The sequence below is a fragment of the Stigmatopora nigra genome, chromosome 19 (assembly GCF_051989575.1).
Source record: "Stigmatopora nigra isolate UIUO_SnigA chromosome 19, RoL_Snig_1.1, whole genome shotgun sequence".
NCBI lineage: Eukaryota > Metazoa > Chordata > Actinopteri > Syngnathiformes > Syngnathidae > Stigmatopora > Stigmatopora nigra.
This window is the reverse complement of record NC_135526.1, coordinates 1,842,020-1,868,596: the sequence shown is the minus strand read 5'-3', so window position 1 is coordinate 1,868,596 and position 26,577 is coordinate 1,842,020. Positions and strand designations below refer to the sequence as shown.

Genomic DNA, 26,577 nt, shown 5'->3' with positions numbered 1-26,577 from the left:
CATGTAAAACGTATTGGACGTCTAATGCCGTCAGTGGCAGTCAAATGAGTTATATGTTTCCAGGAATTGGCCAACATACGGAATGACCCTCCAAAGAAAATCATAACTACAATCGTGGCCCTCCACAAAGATGACTTTGACACCCGTTTTATGATTAAAGGATAGAAAGAACTCGGCCTTGAACATTGACACACTACCATTTGCCTCGTTAAAAGTAAATGTATAACATAATTTAATGTGTCAGTGTCACCGAGTATAAAAAAAAGCCTTGTTAAATTAAATTTTAACATATCCCGCTAGAGCAAGTTGACATTTCCTGATAAAATCAATCCTTGAAAAATAATCTTACCCTTGTTAAAAAGACTAATGACATTACCCTTAGAAAGGAAACACAGAAATGGGTTCAAATCAATAGAAATGAATCCAGGTTTAACCAGATTTATTGGCAAAAATGCCCTAACAATTATTACTAATGCCTGTCGTCAGTATGGCGGGGTTGCAATTTCTAAAAAAAAGACATCTTTGTGGAGTTCTATATAGGGGATTTTTTTTTTGGTTGTATTTACGCAAACAGGCTCCAGAGAGTCTCATATGTTGCAATTTACAAATAAATGGGAGTCCTCATGGAGGGCTATGGAGGGAAAAAAAGTCTTTTCATCAGATGGCCTTCAAAGCTTTGGTGGTGGGTTAAGCTAAGTAAGTGCATTTTGGTAGAAGACAAGCATCCGTGAAGAGAGTTACAAAATCCTGCAAAACAATTACTTGAAGCACTGTGGAGAGAAAATGGAAAAGTGTTAGAGATGTTTTTTTTGAACCTATATTGTAATATCTGAAGTATTTGTGAAGTCCAAGTGCATTGGTCTCAAATTTAGGGTTTTTTACATGTTATGTTAAAAATTTTACTTTTTAGACGATGAATTGCATGTTTATACATTGTATTCAGGGATATTTACACCAAGGGGTTATTTGATGTAAAAAAAATAATTAAATTAGCTGCAATTTGCTTTAAAAAAAATGGGTCAGAAAATTGCAGTAGCAAAAAAAAAATCTCTTCATTTTAAATGATGGTCTAAAATTAAATTTTGTCAAAAAAAATAGGGCCACACAAAACATTGAGCCGGCCTGAACTGGGCCCCCGTGCCGCCAGTTTGACACCCTTGATAAACTCTCATTTTACCTTGGTGATCCTCTCCCAGCGTGCAAAGATGGCCAATAGGACTGTGAGGAACAACACGACTAGGCCGGCAATCATGGGCAACAGTGGGAATTTGAGGGTTTTCTCTGTAAATGACAACAAATGGAGAGATTTGACAAGATGGTCTGGTCTGGTTTGGCCTTAGGGGGGGAGGGACTTACCTGTGACGCCCACCAGGAAGTCCCTGCTCCTGATCCCGTAGAGCGGCGAGTCGGCCACGCATCGATAGAGGCCTTCGTGTTTACTCCTCTCCACCTTGGCGGCACTCAGACGACTAAAACGTCCGTCCTCGGAAAGGGTGAAGCCCCCCGTCAAGAAATTCAGAGCGCTGCCGTTGAGGGTCCAGCGCACGGAGGAGATGGGAGGGTTGGAGAAGATGTCGCAGTGCAGGAACAGAGGTGACGCATCCTCCACCCACACCTCCTCGGAGCCCGACAGCGTGGGGGGATCTGAGGAGGGAAATGCTCAGAAAAATTGGCCGGGGAGCAATCTGGGAATTCAACAGTTCTTCCAACTAGGCTCGACTGAAAATAGCATTTCGGGTGTTTTTTTTTTGTTGATGTAATGTGAGATTATTTTATAAAGGAACCCTTTCTATGGCTGCCATTGATGATGTTTGTTCGTTGGACCCTCAAAAATATGATTTAATTCTAATTGTGATCTAGCATGGACAAACAATGTTAATGTAAATACTAGTGTATACAAATATTTAGATTGTAATGGGGGTATAACCAATGTATTTTTCCTGCTTTTCATATCATTTTCTTTGAATTTGTATGTTTGTGTATTTTATTATTTTACAATTGTATGCATAAAAATATCTAAAATAATCACTCACAATCAAAAATATATTTTAATTCTAAGTGGACAAACTATATTAATATTTAGGCCTTTTGATCCATTTTTTGTTCTTTTTAAATCACCAAAAACAATCACTTGCCTTATAAAAGAAGCCATTATATTTTTTGTTTTCTTTTCCACAAGTAACTTCTACCTAAAGATAACTTTTTTATTATTATCTTAAATATATTTTTCCTCACCCACCAAATTTATGCTGAAATTAAAACATACACTAAATAAGATCGTTTTTTTCATAGTGTGTGAACAAAGCACAAATCTGGACTTTGTCATTTATAGTTTTCCTTTTAAAACTCACACGTGACGTTGAGCGTGACGGAATCCTCCACGCTGGCGTTGCCGGCCAGGTGGCAGGTGAAGGTGGCGCCGTTGTCCTGGTGAATGACCGGCGTGACGCATACGGCGCTCTGCCCGAAGCGGTTCTCCGGCTTGAGGGCCACCTTGGCGCCATTCCTCAACCACACCAGCTCCACTTCCTCCTCCCCGGATCGGTTTCCACGACACACTAACGACACGGTGGTCTCCAGCTCGGTCAGAAGGACCCCTTCGTCGTTAGCGCTGGGTACCGACTCGATGCCTATACCTTGAAAGAAAAACATAAGATTAGCCCGATAGCACAAATGGGTTAATTGCCCTTCGGAATGATGACCTTTGTTACGATGTCAACCCCCCGCTTAAATAACTCCAATACTGATGCTATACAACCATATGACTTTGCGGGGCATCCCAATTATTCTTATTAAATCTCATCGTTATCAAGTCATTTTAAATAGGAAGCACAGTAAACTTAGTTTGCGTATTGGACATGTCCTCAGTTCGCTTTCTATAACTGGGTGTCATTGGAGGATTTTTCTCAGGGAAAATTGAGCAAAAATATGGCTAATATTGTTAAGTTTTTTTTGATTACCGTATTTTCACGACTATAAGGCGCACTTAAAAGTCTGAAGTTTTCTCCAAAATAGACAGGGCGCCTTACAATGTGGTGCACCTTATATATGGAAAAACATTAAAATGTGTCATTCATTGACGGTGCACCTTATAATGCAGTGCGCCTTATAGTCCTGAAAATACGATATTTTGACTTTTACCGATACCCAATGGCACCACATTTTATAAATTAAAATATGTAAAAAAAAAAAAAGACATCATTGTCACTTGAATGTAAAGTAATTTAGTATCCAATGACTGTCCGACATTGACGGCAAAATAAAGTTACCGTATTTTCAGGACTATAAGGCGCACCCTCAATGAATGACACATTTTATTGTTTTTTTCCATATATAAAAGCACACTGGATTATAAGGCGCCCTGGAGAAAAGTTAAGACTTTTAAGTGCGCCTTATAGTCGTGAAAATACGGTAATTCACGTCTACTACTGTTAAATTTTTGGTGTCATGTTCAAACCTATTTAAAATGGAAGGACTGGCTGCCAACCCTCCAACTTAAAATGGAATGGAGGCACGCTGGAAATAAACTGGAGTATAATTAGACACAATATGATTGGTTTTTTTTTTGCGTATTTTTTTTAGCGACCATCTGGGATAGGATGACTTGTGACCGGAGACCGGACGCTAAAAAAATGAAATATTACCCAACATGTTATTTCTTAGTACTTAGCATTAACAATGGTGTCATTTTAGTGTCGTCTGACAGCAACACTGACTGATGCTAATGTTAATTTGACTCAATTCTGCGAGAATCGCTTCTCTGTACTTCACTTTGTAAGCCAACATCAGAACTGAGATCAACTAATAATCGGCATTAAGAATACGAGTTAGCTACTTAGTTCATTATCTGCCTTGTGGTGAACGGATAGTAGTATTTTATTACAGACAGGCTAACAACGTTGATTGAACAAAGTGCTTTTGTTCCATTTAGTTGGTATCTACTTATTTATTTATCTATTTCGTTCTTTTTGAAATTGATCGGACTTTTTAGGTAACACTAAACAAATCCCAAATAGGGATTAAAAAGCATAACCTTGAGGCCACTTTGGCCTTGAAAAAAATGACGTTTAATGACACAAAATGAGCAAAAATCCGCATTTTATATCAGTGTGTGTGTGTGTGTGTGTACTTACATAAAGTATGCGAAGTACACAGCGCAAACACAAGGAAAGAGTAGGACGCCATTTTCTTCTTTCCTGCTAAGAAAAGAAGAGAAAATCATTTTTTTTGGATGAACCATGTGCTTTTTTATGTGTTTTTTTCTCAAAATGAAGACATTTTTATCCTTAAAGTTCCTATGGATTGAACATCTATAGTAGTATTCACATTAGTAGTCAATGCAAAGTTTAAATAGTCGTTTTAGAGAGAAAAGGAAGTTATAATCTATGGCGTATTGAAAAATCTAAGGAAACGTGGCTTACCTAGAGACGTTCACCAAAAGCTGTGAGACATGACAATGAGCCGATTGGCTATTAAAAAAGGTACGAGATGAGTGGCTCTTTATGGCTTTCTAAGCATTTGTCATCAATTGTGTGACTTCCCAGCCTCTTTTTATTGTTGTCTTCATTTTTTATTGGAAGCCGGTGCTAAAACGTGGGTGTGGATGTGGAGTGGTGGGTAGACATAAAAAATAATCGCAGCGATAGCAGCTTTAAAAAATGTTAATAAAAATACATGAACAATATACGTGAGTAAATAGACGTGCTAATTGTCAGACTTGGTTCGCGGGTGGAATTTTTAGCTATAATATTTAGATTTATAATAAATGGATTAAAATAACTGAATTTAAAAGCCCTGAATATTCAGTTTTGTATAGATCTAAAACAATGGTTATTTGAGCTTTTTTAAATATATTTTTGGATTTTACAAAAGGACTTTTGAACTCAAAACCAACAAAAATGGATTAAAAAATGACAATTATTGATTTAAATGGGGGGGAAATCATGAAATATAATATAAATCTATACTCTTCATTTGAATTTGATCCTAAAAGAGAAAGTCAAAACTCATGATTGACTTTCCCGGGCCACACAAAACGATGCGGTGGGCCATATTTGGCCCCCCGGCCGCCACTTTGACACATGTGCTCTAACACATAAAATAGCAAAAAGTTAAAAGCCGTGATAAAGTGCAAAGAGGGAAAAGGGGTGTGCTATAGTACAAAAGTGGCTGAAGGCCATGGCAAAGTGCTGGCATGATCTGGATGGGATATTGTGGCGATTTTGTGGTGGCAAAGTTGTTTGTTCTAAATGGAGGCCGTTGAATATCGAATTTAGGGAGCCTTGCAAAACCTGCGGGGGCAGTTTGGTGCTCGGGAATTCCTGATCCGATTAAAGAGCTTCAAGACCACGGGCAAATGATTAAAGGTTCTCAGAAACAACAAAGTGGATTGTTATCGTACACTTGAACCTTTTTTAGAGGGATGTCGTCTTCTCCGCCTCCCTCCGATTTGACTGTCTACAAATGGCCATTGTGGGACTTGGAGCCGGAGCATCATTTGACGTTTTGGCGCCGGGCGTCATGGACAAAGCGTCTCAGCCTCGAGAGGGACCGCGAGAGGAGGTGGTGGTGTTGGGGGGGACATTTTGGAGGTGTTCTTGGCTGCCTTTGGTCTACAGAGATGAACTCTATCAGGTCTTGAAGCTCACGGGACCCCTGGTGAGTTGAGAAATGGGGGGGGGGGCTTTTAGGGTGACACAGATTTGGAAGAAAAAAAAAGATATTTTTGTATAAATAAAGACATTAATGATTATGGGAGGATGAGTGAATATTTTGAAAGAAAAAAATACATATTTGATGAATGAAGAAATACATTATTAGCAAATATTTTTGGGTGTTATTATTAGGCTTGGATGATAAATCGATGTTATGAATTCGTTTGAGTTTTGGGGGATGATTAAAATTTTATTAAATTTTTTCCCCCCAAAAAATCTTGTTTTTTGCCAACAGGAAATATAATATATTAATAATTGCATAAGAAATGTAGTAGCTAACAGTACAAAAACATGGAGAGAAAAATGTAGAAGACAGAGGTATTGATTATAGGCGGATGTTATTAATTTTGGGGATGATTGACATTTTTTTTGTTCAAAAAGAGTCTTATTAATTGCCTTGCTAAGATCACTGTGCTCTCTAATTTCGGAGATTGTGAGAATAACATCCATATTTTCCCCAAGATTGTCAGGTTGCACTTAGCCTATATGTTACACCCAACTGGGATATGCTCCAGCACCCTCTGTGACTTTCGTGAGGAGATTTGGCACAGGAGGCGAATGAATTAAAAAGCACTCATGTCAAAAGTCCCAGCAATCTTCCCAGAAAGCAACAACCGCATAAATTAGATTTGTTTTTAATGTAATTTCCATTTTTTTTGTTGCAACGTGACCTGTAGTATGCCTCAAATATGAATGCATTTATTTCCTTTTATGCTTGTCCTTTTATCACCATTCTCTCTCTTTTTTTCTCTTTAGTTGCTGTTTAATATTCTTAACTTCCTGCTGCCTCTCGTCACCTCCATCTTCTGCGGCCACATCGGCAACGCCGAGTTGGCCGGATACGCGCTGGCATCAGCGGTAATATTATTATCGCCGATCACTATCTTAATTACCGTCACCGGGAAATTCAACCTGATGAAAATGGAATATTTTATTGGAAGTGATAGTGGCTGGCAACTAAATCCTCAATGGCAGCTAATGTGTTCATAGAAAATACTCATTTATTCATTAAAATATGTTTTTATGAATTTCTTTGCACTTAAAACACAAAAAAATGGGGGGCGGGATCAATTTTGGCTTGTTAATTTTGAATGCATAATTTACTTTATAAATGTAGCATGAATATTAAAGAGATTAAATTACAATTGTTATTAGTGAATTAAAAACTTAATTGTTTTTTTTGTATTAATGCTATTTAGAGTTTTTTTGGAGGTCATAACTTAAGTATGTAGCAGTATTTTTTTAAGTGACCTATTTTCCTTAATAGTATTATATACAAATTATAAGTGTTAAGTTAAGTGACCTATTTTTCTTATTGGTATTATATACAAATTATAAGTGTTAATACTAGACGTCACCCAATACGTTATGTCCAAATATGTACAAGCATACTTTTATTAAAAGCCCCAAAAATACTTTATAGCATTTAAAAAAAATAAATCCCCAATATTTTCTCTCTATGACATTCAAACCCAGAACTCCTGCATGCGAGTCATCTGCGCAATCCACTCTTCTAAACTAATACAAATAAAACGCAATCGCCCGCCAATAAAATAAAAAATGCCCCAAAAGTCAATGCACGCAAATGGAGTTACAAGAAAAGGCCAACAAATCCAATCTCCTCAATCTTAATTGCTAATGCTTCCAAGTATGGATGGCTCTTCAATTCAGGAATATTCCCCCCCTTTCCTCCCTTAGACTATCAACGTGAGCGCTATGGTGATCGTGCAAGGCCTCACTATGGCCTGCGACACGCTGGTCTCTCAGGTAAGGTCATCCTACCCACGTAACCTTAATTTTTTCCTCACATTAAGCCCTATTTTTTTCTCCGCAGACGTACGGTAGCAAGGAAATGAAGCGAGTTGGGGTGATTGTGCAAAGGAGTTTTCTTATCCTGCTCCTATTGTGCTTGCCCTGTTGGGCTCTGCTCATCAATGCCCAACAACTGCTGCTACTTATGCACCAGGACCAGCAAGTGGCCAGGTTGGTTACTAACAAGTACTACATACAACTCCAAAACTTTTCAAATAGTTTCAAAGCCTGCGATAATCAAAAAATCGCCAAGTAGGGTCACCCCTATTATAACTACCGTATTTTCAGGACTATAAGACGCACTGGACTATGAGGCGCACCCTCAATGAATGACATATTTTAATGTGTTTTCCCTATATATAAGGCGCACCACATTGTAAGGCGCCCTGGCTATTTTGGAGAAAATTTAAGACTTTTAAGTGCGCCTTATAGTCGTGAAAATACAGTAATTTATTTGTTTGGATGTTGGATTTGAACCCAAGACCTCAGAGCTGCGAGACCGAGGCGCAAACCCACTTGCTCCACCGGATCAACCGAATTGTCTAATCTGTGTTGATAAATCGAATTATGCAATCTCTTTTATGCTCTTAATTCCAGGATAGCCCAAATCTACATGACGGCTTTCATCCCGGCCGTTCCGGTGAGTTTCTCATGAGCCGTTCGATTTTTTTTTATCCGACTTTCGACTGATCTGTTGATTTTATATTCAAACTAATACATTCAATTACACAATCACAAGACTCAGAGGGTGGGGGAACCACAAGAAGTATTTGGCAGTTTCATGTTTGGCATCATCTCAGTGCCATAGAGCCTTTGAAGACAAATGTCCTAATGAGGAGTGATATGTGAATTCACAAAGTCAGCCAGCACTAACTCGGCTATCGAGGAAACGCGGAAATCTTGTCCGACACCAAACAATTTTGGGTGTTATTCCATATTGTTTTGTTTCTATAATTTTAAGTAATGTTTGTGTTTGTGTGCATAGGCTATGTTCATGCATCAGCTTCAAGTAGCCTACCTTCAAAATCAGGTACCCAATTATTATTATTATTATGATTATTATTACCTTTATTAAATTATTGTTATTTTTTGTTTGTGGGTCAGGGTATCATCATGCCTCAGATGTACACAGCCGCCTTGGCCAACCTTTTTAATTTGGGCGCCAACTACGTATTGATTGTCGGCCTTCAGTTGGGTGTTGTGTAAGTCTTCTTGACATTAATATTACAATCATTTTTTAATCTGTTTGTTTATAATTGTATATCTATATTATCTACGCATACGAAATATAGCAAGAAAAAAAACATATGGTCTTACCTTTACTCATCAATGAAGTCCAGTCGTCGTTCCTTTTAAATAAACATACTGAAGGTGTTTTCCTTTTGTCCCTCGAATTTTGAAAGTCTTTCCATAAGCATAATCATTGGAAATATCATCATTAGCGCCCTTTAGGTGGTGGCAGGACCTCCTTAAATCTTCGCCAGCCATTCTAAGGAACAAGAAACACATGCTAGAAATATAGTTATAGACAAAAAAGCTATCATACTATGACTATTAAACTATTTTTGCTATACTCGTAACAATATAAATAAGCAAGAGATATGAAAAGGCCAATGACAGAAGCTTTGTTATTCCTGGTTTGTTGGTAGTGGTTCTGCGGTGGCCAACAGCCTGGCTCAGGTTTTTGTCTGCCTGCTTCTCTACGCCTACATCCGATGGAAGAAGCTCCATGGACCAACATGGGGAGGTGAGGCCTTCACATTTTGAGCAAGCATCACATCTTTTTAAAACAAAAAAATATAGTTTTTACCACGTTTATTTTGGGCAGGCTGGTCCAGCGAGTGTCTGCAGGACTGGGGCTCCTTCATCAAACTGGCAGTTCCCAGCACCTTCATGGTATGCTTCGAATGGTGGATCTGGGAGATCGGTGGCTTTCTCGCTGGTCAGTTTGCTTCTTCAACTCCTTTATCTGCAATTGACAATGAAAGACATTTAATTTATTTAAATTTAATCATCTTGTGTCTCTTAGGCATCCTGGGTGAGGTGGATCTGGCCGCCCAGCACGTGATGGTGGAGATATCGGCCATTACGTACATGGTAATTCACCAAAACAATTGGTCCACTGTCTCATGTTGAAATGTCACTCCAATAAACCTGGTTCCAGTTTCCTCTGGGCATCCACACGGCCGCCTGCGTCCGCGTGGGTAACGCGCTGGGAGCCGGAGACACGGCCCGGGCCGTCCTATCCTGCAAAGTGGCCTTGCTCCTATCAGGTCAGGCACCCCAACATACATAGCAGCGTCTTTGAGCTCTTCTTGTTTTTTTATAACGGACATTTTGCAATAGCGCTCCTCGCCGTGCTCCAGGGCAGCGTCATCGTCAGTTCCAAGTCCATCCTCGGTTTCGCCTTCACGGCAGACGAGTAGGTTTTCCTCCGTCTTGTTCATTTTCAGCATCCCATTGGCGAATGACCTTCTTAACCCATTTTTTTGCAGAAACATAGCCAACGCCGTCTCCAAGAACCTCACCATTTACATCTTCCTGCAGTTTTTTGACTCCATCTTGGTATGTTTTAGGAACCAACTATGCTCCTCCCACTTCCAACTGATTGGATGCGTCTTCTATCATTGAAGTTTTTATAGTAATTAAAGTTAGCGCTCTGTACGTACTTTCTTCCAGTGCGTCTGCTCTGGAATTCTGGTTGGTTGTGGAATGCAGAAGGTCGCCGCTGTGTCCAACTTGGTGAGCTACTACTGCATCGGACTGCCCATCGGCGTTGCGCTCATGTTCGCCGTCCACCTACGAATATTCGGTATGATCTTTTAACATGAAAATTCGATATGAAATGGTGTTTTAGCTCATTTTGTCTCTTTACCAGGCTTGTGGCTGGGTCTCCTGACTTGCGTCACCCTGGAGGCATCTTTCTTCCTCCTCCTCATCTTCAAACTCAATTGGGAAAAAGTCACTAAGGAGGTAAATAAAAAACATGACAACCATGTTAGGTCAGATTGGGTCAATGCAATATAAATAATAAATAACTTACCAGATACATTTTTATGTTTTCTCAAGGCTGAAAAGCGAGCCGGGAAGAAAGCTCTGGAAACGTCCAAGAACCAATCGGTGAGTCGATGTTCGTTGGTGTGATTGACAGCTCTGAGCAAGTATTGTTGTTTTTTTTGCAGGTGGAAGCTTCCAGAAGTCACAATCGGGGCTCTGAAAAGACAGCGGGGAAGCGGCTCTCCGCCACGCAGCTTCGCTTACGGAGAGGATTCGCCCTCTTGTTGGCGGTTGGCATTTTAGCGGCGGGCATCGGGGTCCGCATTGTATTTCCCGCACCGGAAATAGTCATTTCCAGCTGGGTAAATTCCACCAATGTCTGGACTAATGTGTCCACGGTAACGCCTACGGTCTGGACAGAACTAGTAGGCCGCTAAATGCAATTTTAATGTATTATATATATAGAATATATATTGGTGGCCCGGTGGGGCAAGCGGTTAGCGCATCGGCCTCACAGCTCTGGGGTTTTGGGTTCAAATCATTTCAGAAAATGAAATGAAAAAATTATATATATAGTATATATATTTTTTGAATGAAATGTTGGCTAACTAAGCCTTGCAAACTAAAATACTCTTTTTAACTTTTCAATTATTATTGTTATTTTTTTTAAATATTACTGACTAAGGCATACAGCATTTTACTTTGTATCCGTTGACAATTGTTGCTTGGTAAAATTATACAGTCATTTACATAGATACACCATAATATAGGCATTTTCCATATACTAAATGGATTACTTTAACTGCAAAATGACTATTTTGCATGGCTCATATTTGGCTTGGCAACTTGTATTTTTGAGACTTTTTTTGTATTAAATAAAAGTTATTGATAACTCATGGGTTAAAGCATGTTCCTGATCACCTAATTCCAGAATATTTATATTCTAATACACGATTTGGTTAAAATCAAGCACCCCAAACAATAAGTAGCAACATAAATTTGGTATACTGGTCTATTAAAGTAGTTTTTTGAGGAAACCCTAACTTAAAAGATATGAAAAGTCATTGATTTTGGTTTGAAGAGGCCTAATTTGGCCCATGTTTACAACACTCCCAAGTAGGAGTGTTGTTGCAAATGGTGTTGAAGACTACGCAGATGTACACACAAGCTCGCCGTTTTTAACGGTGGCGCAGCGTGACACTGATTGCAGCCTTCGGAGAGGAAATCTCGGGCAATCTACGAAGCCCATTTGGATACGCCACGTAAAACGAACGTGACTCCGGGTGGATTTGGAAGGAGTTTGCCGTTTTGATCACGACCACAAAATGATCACATTTAGATTCGTTTAATAACGTGGAATTTTCCTACGTTCCAAATCAGTCCGATTTTAGGGCGGAGAGCAGCTCGCTGGTGAGAACTCCTACGGCCAGGATGGAGAGCGTGACGAGTAGCGCCAGGCCGCGTCGTAGTACAAGTTGGCCAACCGACAGAGCGTCGGATGGCTCGGGACTCGTGTGATTGGTCGAGGGAGCGTTTGTCTGTTGTTCGTGAGCTAAGAGGAAAATACTTTTAATTTTGCTCGCATTCACAACTAGTCCTTCTAGTTTAAATAAATAATCACTGTCAATGCTAAATACTAGGAAACGAAAAAATATGATGTTATCATTTGAGTAAATTACAGTAAGGATTCATCCCCAAAAATAACAATTAGAATTGAGAAGTGTGGCGTAGATGATCCAAAAAAATGGGATGCTGTACCATATTTTCAAGACTATAAGGCGCACTTAAAAGTCTTAAATTTTCTCCAAACTAGACAGGGCGCCTTACAATGTGGTGCGCCTTATAGTCGTGAAAATACAGTCCAAAAAATTAATAAACAACGATCCCAAATCAGTGCCGTTAAATTGAAGGAGGTTGTTTTACCTTTATCATCAATCACAAAGATCTTGTCTTGTTCTCTAACGTGAACTCCAGCTCGCGTCAATGCCTGCAACCAAAATTCAAAACATAAAATCCAACGCAAAATGTCACCAGGTCATTTTAATGATGGACTTACCTCAACTGTAACTTTCTTCCAGTCCATCTTGCACAAATAAATGGTGTAGAATCCCACTTGCGTGACAGTACAAATCAAGAATCCAGTCCAGATGCCTGCATGGGAAAGACAACATTCTATATTATGGGATGGCAAACCCAATATTTTTCTTGACAATCTCCAAAACATACCAAAGATGCCCAAATGGATGGGAAACATGAGCGAGACTCCAATGGGGAATCCCACCACGTAATAGCCCACCAAGCTGCAAATGGCGCCCATGGTTTGCTTCCCGGCGCCACGGACGATTCCTCCCATCACGGCCTGACAAGGCACAAGTGGTGGGTGGTTAAAAAGCCGAATTGTCCGGTGGGTGACGTCCCAAAGGGTCTTACCGCAACGGAATCGGCAATATGGCCGACACTGTACATCTTCAAAACATGTGCCACCCTTTCCACAATATCCCTGTGGAAAAGAGGAAGGTTGGGAAAAGGGATTATGGGTGAAGTCTATTTTGTTTTTTATACAAATTTGTTGGGTATGCCTAAGACTGGCACATCCTTTAGCGAGCACAATTAAAAGTATTTAGGTAGTACTTACTTTTCCGTGGTGAAAATGTAAGCGAGGATGTCACGAGACAAGGCCAGGAAGGTCCCACTGAAGCACGCCACCACCACTGGATTGGACGACGACAAGATAAGTCGTGTTGAACCATTGTGAATAAGCGTGGCGTTCAGATGTAGCTTAACATACGCGCACAGGCCACGGACACCTTCCCACAGAGCTTGGCCTGCTCGGTATTTCCGGCGCCGAGAGCGTTTCCCACGCGAACGCTGGCCCCGACGGAGAATCCCACTGGAAACTGCCAAATAAGTGAAAAAAATAGGGATTTTTAGGGTGGAATGATGTTTGGATGAAGAAAAATATCTTGGTAAACGTTACCATGTAGACCATGACAGCCAGGTTGTAGAGGATGGACTCGGCTCCCAGTTCCACCTCGCCCAGTAATCCGGCCAGGAAATTGGCGATTTCGTAGAGCCACCACTCCAGACACGTCATCAGCATGCTGGGCAGCGCCAGACTCATGAAGGGACCCCAGTCGCGAAGGCTGTCCAAAGACCAACCTGGAAAAGCCCGCCTAGATTGGTTATTGTCATGAGATGGGATGAGTTGTGTTTTGTCTTACCGCCCCATGTGGCTTTGTGAAGACCTCTAGCGTTCATGTACACGAATAAAACCACCATCAAGCAGTACTGAGAGATGGCGTTGGCGGCCGCCGAGCCACTTTTTGGGAGGGACGACAAGAAGAAAAACAATAGGTCATTATGTATTCAATTTTAGACTTCAAATGACAGATTTTTTGTTTTTTTGCTGCTTCAAATGTGTATTCTGGGTTGACCTTTTACATTACAAATTGTCCATTGGTATTGAAGGCCAAATTTAAGAAAAAATGTCCCCAATTTATCGAATTTGACCTCCAAATGGCATACTTTTTAGTGGGTCTACTCACAATATACTCATAAAGTATCATAGTCCTCCATAATACTGTAAAATGGTGTGTGTGTATGTATATATGGAAGAAATGGTCAAATTCCATGGCGACTCATTAAACTAATCCTTTAGAAAACAAAAGTGAGCTTTGGCTAGCTGCTTTTTTTTTTTTTGCATCTCATGCTGAGTCATTGAAGTTTGACACCACGCTGTTCAGCAAAAAAAAAAAAAAAAGGAGTCCATGTACTCATTTGTGATTCAGGTACTCATTGACTCCAACAATTGCCGCCCACACGTGCGAATGTACTCACGCCACCCCGAGATCCAACACGGTTAGGAAGACGTAGTTGATGATTGCGTTGAAAACGTTGCAGGCGGCCCCGGATATCACCTGAGGCCACATGATGCCCTGACAGAGACAGCGTTGATTGGTTGACTCGGTGATTGACAGGCATAGACACACGACGAAGACGATGAGGCGACGAATGGCACCTGATTCTGAAGATACCTCGACTGCAGCTGGTACATGAAGGCGGCCTGTGAAGATGTGCGTCATTGACATGAATAACGTTCATTTTCCAACCACAAAAGCGTCTCTTTTGGGCGCACTTACGGGTAAAGCGGGCATGAAGATGTTGACGTAGAGCTGAGAGAGCCTTCAAGGAAAAAAAAAAGGCAAAATGAATGCATTTTTCTTGAAGTGAAGACGTGTATTTGTCAAAAGCGTCAAATGCCCAGATTTTTCTTTTTATAAATGAATTAAACGAACTGGATTAAAAGCCCTGAATATTCAGTTTTTTATAGATCTAAAACAATGTTTATTTTAGCTTTTTTAATATATTTTTAGATTTTACAAAATAATTTTTGAACTAAAAACAGAAAAATGGATTAAAAAATGACAATTAATGATTTAAAAGAGGGAAAATCAGGAAATTTAATATACATCTATACTCTTCATTTAAAATTTCATCCTAAAACAGAAAGTCCCTCATGATTGACTTTTCCGGGCCACACAAAATGATGCGGCGGGCCAGATCTGGCCCCTGAGCTGCTACTTTGGCACATGTGGTATAAGGAATATACAGCATACTCACGCGGCCACATGGCGGCTCTGGCCGACGGCCAACAGGAGGTGCTGAGTATTGAGCAAGACGGCCCAGCAGGGCAAGCAAGAAAGCAACAGGAGTAGAATCCCCCTCTGTAGAATGACCCCCACGAATTTCAGGTTGCCACTGCCATACGTCTGCAATCAACCACAAAACGTCCAAATATTTCCTCATTTTTCCACCAAAACCCATTAATAGCCAGAACGGTAATACCTGCGATATGAGCGTATCACACGCCGACGCCAGGCCGCCACCAATGGAAGTACCCGAGACGTTTATAATCTGAAGTGGAAAAACCAAGATGTAATATCGACAACTCCTGGACTGTGAAAACGTGTCTTACCGCGATGGCTAGAGCCACGCCGGCTAATTCAGTCTTCCCCAAGTGGCCGCAGAACACCAGGCTGACGAAGCTGATCAGGAAACTCAGCAGTTGAGAAATGAACTGAAAGGTCAAGCAAAAAAAACATTAAAAGTCACTCAATGGCTGCCATTGACGGAGATAGGCATCCGATCCATTGAAATTGGACAGGCGTCGACTGGAAGGTTTGAAAGAGCCACAATGGCCCCCAACTTACCACCGGGGCGGCCAACTTCAATAAAACGAGTGTTTCCCTTTTGTACGGCGTGAAGCGCGACATGGCGCAGCGGCCCTGCTTGGCTTCACAATGAACGTTGTCACAAAACAGCTGCCTTCTAATCCATAACCAATTACCTGGATGCTAAATCACTAACTGCTAGAGAATGTGCGTGGAATCTAAGCAAGTGCAATACATTGATGTGAGAAATTAATTGGAGTTCTTCAATGTTTTTTAGAGAAAAAGAATGAAGTTATTTCTTGTTGTTGATTTTGTACAAAATGAACTGTTATTTGATCGTTTATTAGTAGTATTAATAGTATTATTCGATGCAGTATTTATCAACTATGTAGTACTGTTAGCCATAACCAGTGTAGTTTTGTTTTAATTTTATGATTACAAAAAATGTATTGAAAAAAATATTTATGTTAAAATATAATAGCAGTTTAGACTTGGTGGGTACGTATGGGCGCTTTTTAAAAAGTTTTTTCGAAGTACCAAAATTGTGACTTGCCCTATAAAGAGTTAAATACCCAAAAGACTGAGCCCCCCCCCCCCCATCCTCCGTCACCTGGCAACAGAGGACAGGAAGTGATGACGATGAGGACACCTCGCGTGGGCGTCACTCACCATCAGTGACGAGGTAAAGCCCACCCTGGTCCGCCCCCAAATCCGTCGACCCCACTCGTTTTCCATTTCCGGTACGCGTGTCGTCTACGTTGTGGCGTAAAGTTGTCCCTCCCCACTAGGTGGCGATGAAGTTTGTGAGTGAGCTTTGTGGGGGTACATGGAAGGGATGAGGGGGGTTGTGATTGGCGGGTGGGCAGCAGTGGGCAAATGAGAGATAATTGTTTTGAGTCAGAACAGATTTGGTGGTGGGAGATAAGAGGCCGGCGATGATGATGATGATGATGATGATGGTGATGGCGGGTGGGGGGGAAAGGGGGGGGATCATTTTAGCTGTCGCGGGCGGCGGAGATAATGGCGATGACGGCGTCACAAGAGGTGGAGACTAAACGGGGAGCCAAAATGGAGGAAGGAAGGGGCGGCCATCGGCGGGGGTTCGGATGGCGTCTTGAATAGCTTTGAGGGGCTTTCGGGAATAATGGTGGTCTGCTCTGCCTGATAATGGCGATACAGGAGAGGATAGGGGTTGGGGGGCGGGGATGAAGGGTCGGTTTGGGGGGGGGGGGGGGTCGTTTCGCTGTCACCTGCAAACACTTGAGCCACCTTCATCGGGGACCAACAATTTTCTGCCATTTGCACGTTTAGAAGTGCAGGTGGGTGGGGAGGATAAAGAGAAACCGGGTGGCTGCTCGCAAGGATTGCGTGTGGTGATGTTTGCCTTTTCTAGCCAATAGGAATTCAGCCACAATGAAAAGACGGAAAGGCCAATGGCGTGGTGTCATTATCTCCCATGTTAACTAGCGTTCCCATTAGCCGATCAATCCATTTGAAGTGTATTTTTACTCGCCATATACTGGTTGGAAGAATTTTTATTGGGTTTTTTAAAGAGGCACACAATTGGAGGTCTGATTAGGGCGCATCGTGAGTGTCCTAATTTGGCTTCTTCTCCAGATAATACGCCGTCGGCTCCCATTTGTCAGTTCGTGACTCATCCGCTGGCGTCACGGGCCCCCCTCCGACCACTCCCCTACCCCGTCCGTCGTCGCTTCGTGACTGGCCGGCCGCGGCGAGGCAACTCGGCGTCGGGGCCGGCGGCGGGGCGCCACGCTTGGCGCTTTGTTGACTGAAGAGGCTCATTGACCGCGGCGGCGGCGGCGGCGGCTTGACCTTGCGGTGAGAGCGGACGGCCCGTTTAGCTCGCTTTCACGTCCTAGCCTTTGGGTGGGAGGGGCCTTTTGTCCGGCTTTTTTACAGGTGTCGCACTTAACCTGCCGCGGTAGACCACTTCAGAGACCATCAAAACAAATCGTTTTTTTGCCAAATGAGCGTTTTCAAAAATAGCGTCAACAACTTTAAAACTAAAGTTCTCTCTCTCTACTTTGTTTTGTAACGGCAATACTTTTGACTTTTCTATGAAGATACCACAAAAGCCATAAGAAAATAGTCGGATTATTACATGATTTAAAGTCCTACGTCGTAATACCGCGAAGCTTAAGTCATCAGGTTTAAAGATTAAAGTCATTATGTTGGTTAAATCCGTATTATTCCGAGAAAAGGTTGAGTATTACGAAAATCTCCACGTAATATTACAAGAAAAGAAAAAGTCTGGATAGTCTGACATATTGGAAGAAAAGTCTTAATATGGCGAGAAAAATTTCATTATGAGATTCAAGTGGCATCGTTATGAGATGAGTCATAATATTATGGAAAGTAAGGGCAATTCAAGAAGGTTATTATTAATATTCTCATCATACTGTATTAGCCTAAGAGTTTCTGACAATTTAAATCTCTTAATATTGTCCCGATTTTCTTAATTCATGCTTGAAATGTCGATGGATGACAACTTTGTTCTTGTTGGGGGTGCTGGAGCGCAGATCATGTGAGAGAGTCGGCTTTTGTTTTAAAAGTAGCGGCGTAAAGGTTTCACAGTTGGCTTTGAAGGTAGCATTTCAATTTAAAAGCACTCTTTTATTTAAATCTGACCAAGATAGAAGGGAGAACCGGTGTTAACGGGCAACTAATGAAGGCTTTAGAACTTGCCAGACTTGCGCCACGCTTGCGATGATTGCCGTAGCGGCGATTGCAGCCAAAACGGAATGTTTCATCAGGCGGCTCGCCAGGGACGTAAAGCGAGCACGCCGCGACTAATCGGCCACTGCCACTTAAGTAAAGCACCAAATTGACTTCTTGGCGACTTACCGTCTTTGAAAAAAAATAAAAAATTGAAGATTATTCCCAGTCTAAGTGAGAACTGCGGGTGACGTTTTTTGGCAACTTCAAGATGCTATTTTACATGATGTACACGTTTTGGAAAAGCAGATGATTAACCTCGACAGGTGTGTAATCATTTCCATTTTTTCGGAGGTTTTTAAACACTGATTGGCTGTCACTGAGAATTTATCCGACTAGGAGGGACGAATAAACAAACAAAAGACAGTCTTACATGTTTAAATGAATGGGACGTCTGGCATTGTCAATGGGAGAAAGTGAGTTAAATAATGTAGAAGAGTAAAATGATTTCAAATTGGTTATATCGGTAGCCCTTGATTCTTTTTAATTGTATTATTTGCTGATATAAACTACAAAAAATTACTGTGGAAAAGGCCATAATCATTATTTATGTCATGTCATGTCATGCCATGATATGTTATGTTATGTTATGTTATTTTGACTGGGTTGGCGACCCTCGTGAGGATAAGTGTTACTAAAAATGAAACCTATTATGTTCAGTTTCTTCTATTTGGAGAATCTGAGTGTCTTCAAAAGATGAAACAGGTTTAAAGTACCACATGGGAGTTTGTTGTGTCCCCAATCTGGGTTAAAGTACAAACAATGACTGAGATAGTATTTTTTTTTCTTCTCCAAAATCCACAAATTCATCAGTACAGGCAAATTTCCCTGAATCGACGTCCAATGAGACGATACGGTAAAAACATCTGGAAGCTTAAATCACTGGCATGTAAAGAGTGTAATTGGCGATATGATTTAGCGTGTATGTGTGTAATTAAATGCGTAGACCTTCTCGCCGCTATCTCCTCCTCCAGCCAGCGCCGGTGACGCACAAAGCGCAGCACCGCCATGAGTCATCGGGCCGCCAGCATCAGCACCGCCCCTCCCAGCCTCCCTCCCCCCTCATCCTCACACTCCCTCTCTCTCCATCCATCCATCCATCCCTCCATCCACACATTCCCACGTAGCTTTGTTTTGTACCCTCTTTACCTCTCCAAATCGCCGCAAAACCACGGCGAGGAACGTTTGCGTCTCACGCCGCCGCCATCTTATCTGCTCTCGTGTAGCGAGAGAGGGAAAAAAATGCCCGTGTATAAAATCATTGGAAAAAAATTGCGAAAAAAGGAGAAGAAGTAACTTCTAGGCACGGGCGCACTCCAAGCCGATGACTCATAAATGTGCCCCCCCCCCCCATCCCCCTATTTTACTGCCGCCCTGCAGAGGGTCACGCCCACTGCTGCACTTGAGGATGTGGACATGTGCTGGTAAAAGATACGGGTGCAGTGGTGGAGTGGTTGCGGATGGGTAAAGTTGGAGGGTTGGCGACGTTGAATCTTGGGAAAAGAACTATCATTTTCTAAAATGACACTTTATAAGGCAAGGGAAAAATCTTAAATTTATAAAACCCGGGTGTCATCACTTTATGGTCCATGTAGGCCATAATATAAGCATTTGGGTGTGGGGTTAGAATGGATTAACAAATAAAATAGTATGCGTAACATTTTTGGGGGTAATTGAATAGGAAAATGGTATTTTAAATTAAGATAAATGGAGTGTTTTTAAAAATCTATATTTTAAGATGTGAGAATATTTACTGTTTATTTTCCTTATTGCAAATATATGTATTAAATCTTTTTAAAAATAATTATATATTAGAATAGTGTTTACTTTTCAGCAATTGCCTGCCATCCAATTCATTTAAACCAGGCTGTGAATGCTTATTTTTCAGTCCCATTGACAATGTTAGACGTCCACAAGTGTCCTAAATTGCGTTAAATAAATTTTTAAGTGGCAGCTATGCTAAATTGTCATAAATTTTTGCCAAAATATGTGTTAATTTTATGCAACAATCCCAAATAAATGCTCTGGAAAATAATATCTGGGTGTCAACATGAAAAAAACAACAACAACAAGTGACTCACCTAACTCATTGTTGTCTTCCATTCACAGTAATTGACATCCAATATGGCTGAAGTTGAAGGTTCAGTTCCTGGAAAATAAATAAAATATTAAAAAAATAAAAACAAATACCCTAATAAATTCAATTTGCATGTATAGAGTACGTCATTGAAACTGTTTATGTTAGTCAGAGAACCAAAAAAAGAGTCATTCAGCTTTGGACGTCTATGGTCGTCCCTGGCAATGAAAAATCTGCCTTTCACAGCAGATGGAGGACGAGCTAACTGCAATAGTCACAATGTTCTCACCCAGCGTGACGTGCGTCCGCATGGGCGAAAAGGTCATCGGTGTTTGCGCAGGATGCGTTGGTTGCGTGTTTACGGCCACCGCGGCGGACGACTTGATTGCTTTACAGTTTTGTGCTGGATTACGCCGACAAAAGGGAAAATAGAGGCCATCTAAATGTAAATAACATGATGTCTTTGGGAATTTTCAATGGATTTATGGTTCTTAAACGTCAATGACCAGTTTTTAAAGATGATTTATAAGTCAAACTATCAATTAATGGACATGTTTTTATAGTTTTTATAGTTTTTCCACCTATTTTTGTCCTTAAATATACTGTTATGTTTTTCTCCTCTTTGTCAATGAAGACATTTCCTGCAAGATGTCTTTTTTTTCTTCATGAAAAGAAGTAATCAAAGCTTAAAAGGTTGATATTCTAAGCCAAGCAGTGGCGTTCTTGATTTTGCGAAGCTTTTGTTTGCCACGTTTAGCCTCCTCGTGCGCCAATTATCCCCGAAGAGGTGGTGAGCTTCACTCTTAAACAAAAGGAGCAATCAGTAGCACTCCTCCTCGCTCCCCCTTTTCACGTCACTGGATAGAGAGCGAGGAGAAAGAAAGAGAGCAAAAGAAGGAGAGAGAGAGAGCTTTGTTTTTCTTGGTGTTTTTTTTTTTTTTACCCCCCTCCCAGCAAATGACAGCGGTAAAATGTTTAAAAGAATCAAGAAGCTGATTGGTGAGCTAATGGTGCCTATTTAGCATTCAAAGAAGGAAAACAGTGTCAAAAAAAGGACAATTGGATGTCACTTACATAACATTTTATACTTACATGATATTTCATTTTGGGTGAGAGTTAAAATATCAACACAAAGGAGAAAAAGAAAGATTCCTTTGTGGTTTTTGCATTCAAATTAACTAAAAAATGTCTTTTTCGGAAGAAAAATGGACAAAAATCTGTTATTTTGAACTAAAATGTGACCATCAAAATTCCTAATAGCAGGTTTAACACTCTAAATTGACAAAAAAACGACCTATGATTGGTTATCCTTTGCCTTCTAGTGCCCTGTGATTGGCTGGCCACAGATTGGGTTAGGCTCCAGCACCCCACGCAACCCTTGTGAGGATAAGCAGTCTGGAAAAGGAATTAGATGCTCACAATTGACTCTTTTTGTGGTATATTTAACACAGAAATAACAAGCATTCATCTTAAATAGATCTTAAGATATATATAAATAAAAGCATATTGTGCAGTGTGGTACTGATGCCATTTTGTTGTCATATTGGCATTTTATGAATGCGTCATGATTTGATTTCACAATCTATTTTTTATAGTAGTTTCAACACAGCAAAGCAATGACACACTAAGTCTTTTCTATCCTGATTTCTATTTTTCTCTTTTTAAATCGATAGATGGTTAGATGTGTGTGTATGTGTGTGTGTATGTTTTTTTTCTTCTCGTTTTTCATAGCCTGGCAATTTAACGCCTATTTCCTATGTCATTCAAGTGCGCTATCATGAATCATCAGGCGCCGTCCCGAGGGGGCTCAAATCCCAGCTGCGGCAGAACAAGACCCTCAGATCGGGGGCAATAAAGCTAATGTCCAAACACACACACACACACACACACACACACACACACACACACACGCATCCTGGCGGACCCTCAGAGAAGATACACACACACACACACTCGGGGGGCTTGTTGTGGATAACACTAAGCAACCTAATGATCTCCTCAATGGGGCAACTGGGACTCTTGTGCGAGCTCCGTCACCCCGCGGGCTCCAAGGGACCCCCGAGAGAGGCCCGGGGGTAATTACCATCTAAATGCTTGCGCATGTGTGCAAGCGTGAGATTAGCTTGATCTATTTGGGCTCTGTTTTTTTTTTTTTTTTTTGGTGACGGTGAAAGCGTCAAATAACAGGATTATTCATCCGCGGGATTATTTGGTTTATCGACGTGTAAAAATAAAAACGTACCGGATCTTTTTTGTCTTTTTGCATGTGAGCTCATGCTTACGTAAGATGTCATTTTCTTTCCCTGATGTGATTTTTTTTAAAGAAAAAGGGGTGCTGAAATGTATTGTTAATTAATGTTAGTTCAGTCTTTCCTCACAATTTTTCTTGTTTTTAATCTTTTTAAATGTAGTTTTCATCTTTTTATGATGTCATCATTTCATTAACATATTTTCTCGCATACTCACTTACTCAAGTATAAACTGTATCCTTAAAAGTGCCTTAAAATCGTTGAATTTTACAATTTCTCTCGTATAAGCCGCCCCCAAGTCACATTTTTTACCTCCATATTCATGTTTTTAATAATTATGTTACTTTAAATGACCGTATTGGCCACATTGTCTTGCGTTATTGCAAATTTTGTGCATGTCAAGCCTAATTTATGCGCAAAAACGAGTCTCGCCAAAGAAGAAGTGGAGCTGGAGAAATGTGAGCAAGGAACGCTGACAAAAAGCAGCATCACAATCTGCAGTACGATGAGTCACCTGTAGGCAACACACGTGCACGCGCACGTACACGTAAAAGCGGCGTGGAGCGAGCGGCGTGTCTAATCCCAGCCCATAGCCAGCCAGCGAGCGCATCGTCTCGACCCGACGACTGAACAATCGGAAGCGCCGCGTGCGAGGACGCTCCAGGAATTGGCTTGATGGTTGCCAAGGAGACCAAAAAAAAGGGAGAGCAAAAACAAACGGGATGCATCCAATCACGGTCACAGCATGGACAAAAAAAAAGGGACGACTTTGGGAAAAAAAAGAAGCAAAAAAATGGCTTTCGTCGAAGCCAAATGCCTGACTATGGAAATTTGGAATGCTTTTTAAAAAACAGACTATAAATAGTTATTTTACATGAAACAATGTCATTGTGATGTATTCAGTTTGCACTGAGGGGGCTATTACCACAAATAAGTGGAGAAATACACATTTAAAACTGTACATTTAACTTTCTTTTTAACCAACTGACTATTTTTGTTCAATTCCAGCAGTCTTCCACAGATATAGACATCATATTATGATTTAATATAAGTGCTATTGACAGTGATAGATGCCCAAACCACTTTAACAGTGAACATTTTTTTTTGTCATTACATTTTGGCTTCATTTTTTTACTACCGTCGACTTACTCCTAAAAAAACAGGTTTGCTCAACAATCTGTACATTTTGTAAAAAAAAAAGGTCAACCTATTGGGGTCCCTGACGCAAATCTGCAGACATTTCTTGCTCTTAGCGATACGTGTGAGGGTCAAATTATTAGAAATGGGGCGTGTTTCCCGCCGGCTGCGATAAGAGCATCCGCTGCTGGAAATGGGAAAAAATGCAAGCGCGATAGGGAAGCAAATGAGAACCAGCGGACTCCCGCAATAACCCAGAAGAGAGAGGAGAGGAGAGGAGAGGAAAGGAGGGTAAGCGGGAAAACGATAGCGGAGACGCAAGAGGCGCATTTGGAAGGTGCACTTACTTACACCCGCAAAACAAACATAGCGGCGGCTGGCCCAGTGACAGATAAAGGAAATGGGAAAATTCATGATTATCTCTTTGAAAGGAGCTGAAGGCATACTACAAGCTCGACTTGCTGTTGTTGTTTTTTACAAGGTCAGCAAGAACTTACACTTTGTGTCAGTAAGGTCGATAGAAAAGGCATATGTTAGCTCCAAAGACCGTATGTATGGATTCAAATAAGGGAGATGTTGTCAGAAATAGGGGCCCAATCCGATAATTGCAGGAGTTTAGAAGTATATATAAATGGCTGCTGTAATTTAAACTACTAGGCAAATGTGTCTATTCATTTTTAAGATAGTAATTTGTATTTTTGGAGGGGGTACTTAAGGGTATTAGGTCGGTATTGGCCAAAAAAGTCCTAGTTGAAACTTAGATTTGAGATCAACAAAATGCATTTGTTGGATTATCTTTGAAATGGGACAAAGTGTTTATATTTAGATTTTTGAGCTAAAAACACAGGAAAAATTACAATTTTTGATGTAAAAGGGGGAAAATCTGGACATCTAATATACATCTATACTCTTCATTTTAATTAGATCCTAAAACAGAAAGTCAGCACTCATGATTTACTTTCCCGGGCCACGCAAAATGATGCGGCAGGCCAGATTTGGCCCTAAGACCGCCACTTAAACACATGAGGCCTAAAACATCTAGGCGACGCAAATTGAGTAGCAAACATATCAACAATGATTTGGATGAATTAAGACACTCAATCATTGGGCGAAATAAAGAAATATTGCATCTTATACTGCGGCAAATACCTTTTTTGGAACAATGGTGTGAAAATTGAAACGTATGGACGACAAAAGCTTTTGTGATGGTGGCGAAAGATTTTTTTGGCGATGAGTCACATTGGAGTGTTTCCAATGACTTCCCTGCCAGTTGCGCTGCGGCAGCGGTAAGCGATAACATTTTTCATGGCAACCCGCTCGCTCGGCTCCGGCGCCTCGGGCTTTTCGAGCTACGTTGTGCGTAATCCGCTTCTCTTCAGGTAGCAACGCTTCACATTTCCAAACTGTTTTTTTGGAGGGTTTTTTTGTCTTCCCAGGCGATAATAGCGAAAAACATTAGAAATAGCGGTCGTGATTTCATGGCTTTGCATTTCATGATATTTTAAGTCATGTCATTGACTAGATTTTGGACTTTAATTGAGTTTTTTAATTGAATTTCATATAAAGTGACCGATTATGAGCGGAAAATTTGATAAAAATCCTTCAAAAAGTGTCATTTTGGAAGATTTTAAGGATGTTTCAAAGGCAATTTTCCCTTTTTTTTACTTGTTACGCATAAAAAGTAACTTAATTTGAAATAAAACCCATTTTACTCATTATCCGAAACACTTTCACCAATTACTAATAGATTGCAGGCCCAACTTTGCAAATTTACCTTTTTTGTAGTAACCCCTCCCCCCCAAAAAAGTCACCACGACCTTTTAAAATGGTTATTTATCTGTTTGATATAATTGGCCACTTCTATTTTAGGGAGGCGCCATTCGCACGAATTGTTAAAAGCTTCTAGTCGACCTCAGAAAGAAAATAACAAGCTCTGCGTCACCAATTGGTGCTTATTGCTAAAGCCTTTAAAAGAAAAAAAAAGTGGAAAAAGAATTTGCCCTCAGACTTTTCTTTCAAAAACCTACTGTAATTGGGATTAAATTGAAAAAAAAAAGAACTTCAATGCGCAACATTTCCGCGACAAAATAAACGCATACAGCTAACGCAGTTACAGAAGAAGTTCACTTCTTTTAAAAATATAGATTAAGAGCAAATGACCATGTTATTTTCTGTTGTGCTCATCCTCATAAGGGTCACAATCCCACCCAACTATGGGCAACATCAATCACACTCACACTCATAGTAAAGACAATTTAGAGTATTTTACTCACCTAGTATGCTTGTTGAAGGCATATTGGAGGAAAGAGGAGTACCTGGAGAAAACCCACGTTGACACCAAAGGATGAAATGTGGATACCACAATGGAAAAGGCCTGTAAAAAAGAAAAAGAAGTCATTAGATCAGGGTTGGGCAAACTTTTGGGCCCGGGGGGCCACATTGACTTAAAAAAATTGACAGATTTTGGCCGGGTCAGCACAAGATAGGATACATATAAAAAAGTGCATCCGTTAACAGTACATATGAAACATCAACAGAGAAAAAGTATTAACATACTCATCACTCATTATTAAAGTAAAAAGTATAAAGTACAAAGTCAAGTCAAAAGGAATGTATTAAGAAATACTGAAATGTCATTTAAATAAAGATTGAGGGGCTGTAAAAAAATGCATTGGACAGCCATC

General features: G+C 40.6%; 3 protein-coding genes across 8 annotated transcripts; 1 reads left to right on the top strand and 2 right to left on the bottom strand.

Moving 5' to 3' along the window:
• Positions 1–131: 131 nt before the first annotated feature.
• tmigd1 (transmembrane and immunoglobulin domain containing 1) lies at positions 132–9,010 on the bottom strand. Of its 6 annotated transcripts, XM_077740146.1 has the most exons (7): positions 8,844–9,010; positions 5,410–5,655; positions 4,134–4,199; positions 2,352–2,636; positions 1,357–1,644; positions 1,178–1,281; positions 132–770 (listed from the first exon to the last, which is right to left on the bottom strand). In XM_077740146.1, the coding sequence occupies exons 2-7, from the start codon at positions 5,495–5,497 to the stop codon at positions 759–761; spliced, it is 843 nt and encodes a 280-aa protein (XP_077596272.1). In that variant the 5' UTR covers positions 5,498–5,655; positions 8,844–9,010; the 3' UTR covers positions 132–758. The 6 variants fall into 6 exon arrangements, with proteins under 6 accessions (XP_077596272.1, XP_077596274.1, XP_077596273.1 ...); XM_077740148.1 differs by lacking the exon at positions 5,410–5,655; XM_077740147.1 differs by lacking the exon at positions 8,844–9,010 and having other exon boundaries at positions 4,134–4,196; positions 5,410–5,694.
• On the top strand, positions 5,357–11,407 carry slc47a1 (solute carrier family 47 member 1). Its single transcript, XM_077740152.1, is given in 16 exon segments — positions 5,357–5,658; positions 6,471–6,572; positions 7,413–7,481; positions 7,549–7,697; positions 8,124–8,166; positions 8,512–8,556; positions 8,631–8,728; positions 9,176–9,273; positions 9,355–9,468; positions 9,556–9,623; positions 9,691–9,799; positions 9,873–9,948; positions 10,022–10,338; positions 10,405–10,499; positions 10,596–10,646; positions 10,709–11,407. Coding segments are annotated over 16 exon segments (1,881 nt in total). The 5' UTR covers positions 5,357–5,463; the 3' UTR covers positions 10,961–11,407.
• A 445-nt stretch (positions 11,408–11,852) lies between these two features.
• LOC144212355 (multidrug and toxin extrusion protein 1-like) lies at positions 11,853–15,823 on the bottom strand. Its single transcript, XM_077740151.1, has 16 exons — positions 15,734–15,823; positions 15,499–15,600; positions 15,369–15,437; positions 15,144–15,292; positions 14,663–14,705; positions 14,542–14,586; positions 14,361–14,458; positions 13,745–13,842; positions 13,501–13,682; positions 13,312–13,420; positions 13,159–13,234; positions 12,954–13,023; positions 12,750–12,882; positions 12,580–12,674; positions 12,447–12,510; positions 11,853–12,075 (listed from the first exon to the last, which is right to left on the bottom strand). The coding sequence occupies exons 1-16, from the start codon at positions 15,794–15,796 to the stop codon at positions 11,900–11,902; spliced, it is 1,572 nt and encodes a 523-aa protein (XP_077596277.1). The 5' UTR covers positions 15,797–15,823; the 3' UTR covers positions 11,853–11,899.
• Positions 15,824–26,577: the final 10,754 nt, after the last annotated feature.